General features: G+C 45.3%; 1 protein-coding gene across 1 annotated transcript in view; it reads left to right on the top strand.

The window, feature by feature from the left end:
* LOC107086420 (E3 ubiquitin-protein ligase RBBP6-like) overlaps nt 1–6,539 on the top strand; it is a 15,856-nt gene extending 9,317 nt beyond the window's left edge. The window contains exons 15-20 of the mRNA XM_015377349.1: nt 1–29; nt 419–2,003; nt 3,068–3,639; nt 3,772–3,842; nt 3,941–4,028; nt 5,185–6,539. The exon at nt 1–29 is cut by the window's left edge and continues 79 nt beyond it. Of these exons, the coding sequence (XP_015232835.1) occupies nt 1–29; nt 419–2,003; nt 3,068–3,639; nt 3,772–3,842; nt 3,941–4,028; nt 5,185–6,148 (3,309 nt within the window). The 3' untranslated portion in view covers nt 6,149–6,539. The remainder of the gene's footprint in view (nt 30–418; nt 2,004–3,067; nt 3,640–3,771; nt 3,843–3,940; nt 4,029–5,184) is intronic.
* Nucleotides 6,540–6,578: the final 39 nt, after the last annotated feature.

The raw sequence follows: 6,578 nt of genomic DNA, 5'->3' as shown, positions 1-6,578 counted from the left end.
TCTAAGAGACAACGACGATCATATTCCAGGTAAGCTTCATTAAATAAGCTTTTTAAAAGGAGTTATAGTTGTATAATTGTAATTATTCAAAAACACAATTTTATAAATTGAAGAAGCACTTAATTTTGGTCACATTACAGGTAACTTTAAAAAGACATTACATTTAATCCCTCCAGCCCTTTAGTTGAAGTAACATGCTTAGAGTGGGTTTGTCTCCACACAAAGGAAAAGAGTTGAAACTAGCAAGGCTGAGGAGGAGTTAGCTTTCAAGGTCATGAAAAAACTGAAACCTAAAAGTGAAATTTTTCTCCAATTGGTCTTTACTAATCTAGGCTTTTGGTTTTGGTTCGGCTTGTATTGTTTTTTTAACTATCAACATTCTAAAACAGTTTTTTTTTTTCTCTTAATTTCTTTGTAGGTCCAGGTCATTCAGCCGCTCTCCATTTAGCCGCTCACCATTCAGTCGCTCTCCTTATTCTCGCTCTAGATCAAGATCTAGAACCCGATCCAGGTCTTACTCTCTTTCTCCCAGTCGATCTCGCTCTCGATCACATGGCCGGTCCTATCCCCGTTCCCCTTATTCCAGACGTAACGGGCGCAGCTACGGACGTTCAAGGTCGAGGTCCCGATCACGTTCCAGGTCTTACATCTACCGCCGTTCTGGCTCGCCACGCTCTCCTCTGCCCTATCGAGGAGGAGGCTGGGATCCTGCCGAAGCTCCCAGACCCTACAGATCTCGATCGCGATCCCGCTCCCCTGGCGGCTACCGGAACCGCAGCCCTGGTGGAAGAAAGCCCCCTCCTCGCGAGTTGATGGCATATGAGCTAAAGGGACATAGTCCTGCGAGTCATGATCGTTGGGAGAGAGAAAGATATCGACAGTGGGAGAAGGAATACACAGACTGGTACAACAAGTACTACAAAGAGTTTGACAACCAGCATCCCCCTCTGCCTCACCGAGGTCATGGCAGCAGAGACCGAGAACGGGAGAAGGTATCGGCATCCACCAGAGACTATTCACCCCAGGGAAGAGGCAGGCGGGGGAAGGAGGAGCGAGGTGGCCCCCCTCATAATCCTCCATCCTCATCTTCATCAATCGCCAAATCCAGCACTAAAGTCATAAAGCCGAAGAAAATCAAAAAGAAGAAGTCGGGAGAAGAACCGGAACATTCCCAGCAGAACCTGGACAGAGGTGATGCCACTCCTGTTAGAGACGAGCCAATGGATGACATATCTTCCAATACTAAAACGCCCCCCATGTCCTCGAGGCCTCCGCCTTCAAGTGGTGCTGCTACGCCCAAAGCAACATCTTCTAAAGCTGCAACCACACCAGCTAAACCGGCAGCCAAGTCAACATCCAAGACCCAGGCCGATGAAACCAAGAAGGACAAGGGCCCGAAAGTAAAAGCTAAGGTAAAACCACAGATTGCAAAGACAAAAAGTGAGAAGATTAAGAAAAAGCCTGGGGAAGGAATGACGACCACCAAGAAGGACTCCTCAGCCACCTCGTCGGCTGTCAAACTGGTGAAGACTATCAAGAACAAGCCAGATGATGCCTCCAACTCAGCCGCACCTAAGAAAGATAAGCCTAGAAGCTCTGCAGTGAGGCCTGCCATGAAGACTCCGCCTACATCCTCCCAGAATCAGCCTTTACCTCATCACTCTCTGCATGAAAGCCCCCGATCCAGCCACGATTCACAAAGCAGGAGAGAGCCCTCAAAGACTGCTGGTATCCCTTCTCTGCTCAGAACTTTGGTCCATCCAAGACCTCCATCCCCAGGGGACAGTCGCAGGAGGATGGGAGAGGACTGTCGCCCTTTACTCGGACCCCCTGAGAAGCTGAGGAGAGTGGAAGGAGGGGGCAGCATTTCCCACTCACACCTCCATACAAACCCATTTCACAGACTGCCACCTCCCTCTGACAGGCCCAGTCCGCTCCCCCTGCCAGGGAGTCGAGATCTGGGACGAATAGATACAGATCGAGGACCTCTTCTGGACGCTCAGGTGAGTTTATGACAAATATTTCAGTTTTTAGATGCACCGGGGGGGCGGCAGGTGAGCTGTTTGCAACTTTTAGAAACTTCCCTGCTCCAGCACACCTGAATTGAATTGAAGAATTTCACCTTGAGTCAGTAGTCCTGCAGAGTCCTGATAGAGAGACATTTACTTGACTCAGGTGTGTTGGAAAGAGGATGCATTTAACAGTCAACATTTGGCTCCCTTCCTTTTGGCATAAAAGCAGTGTGACACCCCCCTGTCTGGCTGTGTGTCACAGTGACACTGGGTTACATTGAAACACGAATCAGGAAAGTAAACAATGGAGAGCAGCATTGAAGGGAGCCAATGCGTAGTTGGTGTTCTTTGTTGGATTCTTCTGTCTATCCAGATCCCTCTTACCGGTGTTGTGCCATGTTTATCGAATGTAAGCAGAGTTGTTTTAGCTTGTTAAATCAGACGCGACTGGCGTTGCGATGTATGTTTGTTGGGCTCAAATGTATCACATAAATTAGCGGGTCGACAAGGCTCTGATGCTCCCACCGTATGCTAAGCGGAGCATAGCGTTTGAAGGAGATTTTAACCCGGGTCGTTTGACGTGGTTAGACGCTGGCTGTGAGCTGTTCCCACTGATTGTTCCCGAGTTTAAACAGGTTTTTTAGGCAGTGGGAAAGGGGTATATATTTTAAGGTTGTAACTGTAGTGTTATCCCAATTTAAATGTTTCTGTAAAAGGCTGTAAACATTTCCTTATCTGGGACAAGCTGTTATAGACGGACTGCAGGACAAAACAGCAGCTTTACTGTCCTCTGTCGCCTCGACAAAGCATAGCCCGATGCACATTAAAAGAAGGTGCACTTAAAATCAAAGAGCAGCTAAATAAAATAGAAAAACTTGTTGCCTTTTGTTTGTAAAATCTTTTCTGTCATTTTTAGAATATAACCTGGATATTTTTGGGTATGATACATTAACTGTTTGGGGGACAATTTTAATGTCATTGTTAGTTTCCAATCATGGATGCTGTTTTTTTTTTGTTTTTTTCCTGAAAATTAAGGCATGTTTTTTTCCCAACAGAAACCTATGAGGAGGATCAAACTTAACAGAGATCTCGGCAGAAGAGGCAGCAGTGAAACGGCACCTTCAGACAAAACCTCTGAGAAATCTTCCTCTGGCTCAGATCGATCAGCTGCTGCTCATGGCTCTGAGGGAGACAGACACAAAAGTACATCAGAGGGAGGTGGAAGGAAGGAGCCAACGACCTCGGTGGATAAAGTAGTTACCAGGGAGCGGCCAAGCAGCGCTGGTGATAGGCACCGTGGCTCTGATAGGGAGCAGGACAGAGAGCGGGATAGACCCTCTGGTTCGGACAGAGACAGGGATTCAGGCTTCAACAGAGAGAGGGAAAGGCCCTCTGGGTCAGGGAATCAAAAAACTTCCGATGACAGAGATGAAGAGGTGGATAAGGTGGTAAAGGCTGAGCGAAAAAACCCCAGCAGCGGAAGCTCAGCAGGTCGCTCTGTCTCTGTGGATAAAATGACGATTGGAGAAAAATCTGCTAGTAGCAGGAAGGTGGTAGATCAGGAGAAACCAAGTGTGTCCTCCAAGGAGAGAGCGGATGGCTCAGAGAGAGCTGCTCAATCTGACAGGTTATTATAAACGTCTCACTCTGCTGATTGTCATTCTGTTGTGTATTCCCATGCTTGATAGAAACATTATATCCTGGATCCTTTTGTGAACACAGTTGTTGTTGAATGTAATTATATTGCCTGTTCTCCCAGGAGTCGATCCAAAGACAGAATGGAGAGGAGTGCCCCCTCAGGAGAAAAACCAGCTGCCACTCAAAAAGAAGGTAATTAAGAGCTCCATGAAGTTCAGCTCTAAGAGCTGATTGGTTTTGTTATCTTTTTTAAATGAAAATGTTCATAAAACCTTCCTGCTGGTTTACAGGAATCAAAGATGGGCAGGAGATGGCTGTAAAAAGCAAACCCAGGATCAGTCGCAAGGCTGTTTCAAGCCAGGTCATAATCTCCTCCAGGTGAGTCTGTTTGACAGTGTTAAGTTTTTTTATTTTTTCAATGTCTCTAGCCTTTCTGGAGAATTTCCCACATTCGTGAGCATGGTCAGGATAAACCTGGGTCCACATAATAAAACTCAAATGTATCATTGCAACATCGCTACGAGGACTGGAATGAATGTTGGCTAATTACTAATTCAGACTTTGTGCTGAACCTCCCATGTCAAGAGGATCGTGTTTGCAGCCAATTGAAGGTTTAATACCAGCATTGTCCCATATTTTAGCCTTGTTCATCAGCTCTGATCAACTTCCCTGTTGAATAGACCGTAACATGCTGCCACCATGATTTGTTTTTATAACCTTGATCTTCATTATTCTCTAACAAACCTGTTTTCAGAACAGATCAAGTTACAAATATGTAATTTGGTTGGACTTTGTTTTATTTTGGGGTATCAGAGTAAAGGCTGCTGAGTTTCATTTAGAGATGCACTGATCCAGTACTTGGATCAGTTATCATCTCTGATATTGGTCAATTGTTTTGTTGTTGATTTGATATTGGATATTGAAGATCCAATATAGTGTAATTTGCATGGAACTGCTATTTCTTTCTTTTTACTGCTTATTTGTAAATGAACAATAGAAATTGCATTTGTGTTAATTTCTTACTACTTTTTTTTTTTTTTTACAATGTTTATTTCAAGGCTAAAGCCTTAACTCACATGGCAAGATTTATGGTTCATTCAACAGTTGCATCACATTGGCATCAGATCAGTTAAAATGGATCAGTGCATCGCAAGTTTAGTTAGTTAAAGAAAATGTTTCTTTAACTTCTTTATCATTCATATACTTTGTTTTGCTGCATTTATAAAACCTGAAAATATTACTAATACTTCTGTTGTTTTAAAGGATGGTGATATATATATATACATATATATATATAGTTTTTTTTGCAAGCAGGGAAAATGTTTGTTTTAATATTCTAGGCAAACAGCAATTAAGCATGGTGATACATCTGAAAAACAAGAAAGTTGGTGGCTTATTTAGATGCTAGAGGATTGTATAAACATGTAACAAGCTGTTAGATGTTTATCAGATTTGTTTAGTATTGCTTTTAAGATCAGTTTGTGTTTTTCAAAGCAAATAATTTTCTGCCGTTTCCTAAAATGTTTTTCAACAGGTCAGTGCAGGAGAAAAGGCCCGACTCAAACAAAGACCAGAGGAAGAGTGCGTCCTCTAAACCTGCTGAGCAGCCTCCGACCAGTCCTCTGAAGAGCCGCAACCGGAGCCCGAGTTTCAGCCCACCGCCCAGCCCAGCTCAGGACGAGCCGCTCATTCAGCCTCCTCCCCGCTCTAAGTGGGAGAGAGAGGATGACGAGGAAGAGGAAGGACAGGAGAATCCCACCCTGACGACCAAGGATCCTTCGCCACCAGCCCAGAAAATCCGAGCAAGTGAGGGACATCATGATGCATCGAAACCTGTTAGAAATGAAGGCTATGAGGCTGTAAAGGAGGAGAAGAAGGGATCAATCAAAGAGGAGAAGAAAGTAAAGACACAGAAGGAGGACAGTAAGGGAGGCAGGACGGCACAAAAAGACTCAGACAAACCACGCAAAACGAAATCTGTGAGGGAGGAGAGCAGAGGAACAAGAGAGGAGAAAAGACCTTCAGCTAAAGAGGAGGAGAGGAGAGGTGGAGCGAAGGAGGAGAGGGCTCCAGAAGGAAAAGCAGTCAGAGAACGTGAGGAGAGTCGGAACCCAGAGCCAAGGAGACAGCGCCTGTGTTCCGACCTGACCCGCGAGACCGACGAGGCCGCCTTCGTGCCAGACTACAGTGAGGGGGAGGGCTCTGAGCCAGAGCGAGGCCGGAGCGGCAGCCTGACCCGTACTCTAAGCCAGCCCTCCCACAGCCGCTCGCCGAGCAACCGAAGCGGCTCAGCCAACACCACCGACAAGAAGAAGAAGAAACACAAGAAGCAAAAAAAGCGCAAGAAGCAAAAGAAACACAGCAGCCAGGACAAAGAAAAAGACCCCAAACAACACAAGAGCAAACACAAGAAGAAGAAACACAAAAAGAGTAAAGACAGAGAGGTGGAGGAAGAGGAGGACGAAAAGGAAAAACAAGAGGAGGAAGCTCCATGCTAACACCTTTGCCAAAAATCCTGCAATACCTAAACTGGAAAAGTTTAATTTCCTTTATAAGAGAATGAATTAGAAGGTGTTTCTGGAGGAGCTTCTGACTTCAGCTCCAAAAGCAGCTCCAGGGCAGCTGCTGGAGTCTCTGACCTCTTTGGCCGCTCAGGAGAGACGCCATGGAGCTCTGCTTTCACCAACCAGTGTCTGACCACAACAGACTTGCTAAACACAGCAATCAGTGTCATCCATAGGAACAACACACACTGTACTCAGGGATATGGTTGCATCTCGTAGAAGATTCGCTGCTTCGTTCGCTTTGGTCAGTTTGTACATAGAGATTTGCTTTACATTTCTGTTTTTCCTCACTGTCTGCTTTTCAAGGCTCAACTATCATTTTTCTTATTCAAAGAGTCACCTTGGGGTTTTGCATGTTTTAGCA

The sequence above is a fragment of the Cyprinodon variegatus genome, unplaced genomic scaffold, assembly GCF_000732505.1.
Source record: "Cyprinodon variegatus isolate N-32 unplaced genomic scaffold, C_variegatus-1.0 Scaffold152, whole genome shotgun sequence".
In the NCBI taxonomy this organism is placed as follows: domain Eukaryota; kingdom Metazoa; phylum Chordata; class Actinopteri; order Cyprinodontiformes; family Cyprinodontidae; genus Cyprinodon; species Cyprinodon variegatus.
The sequence above is the reverse complement of the archived record's forward strand: the minus strand, read 5'-3'. Positions and strand labels throughout refer to the sequence as shown.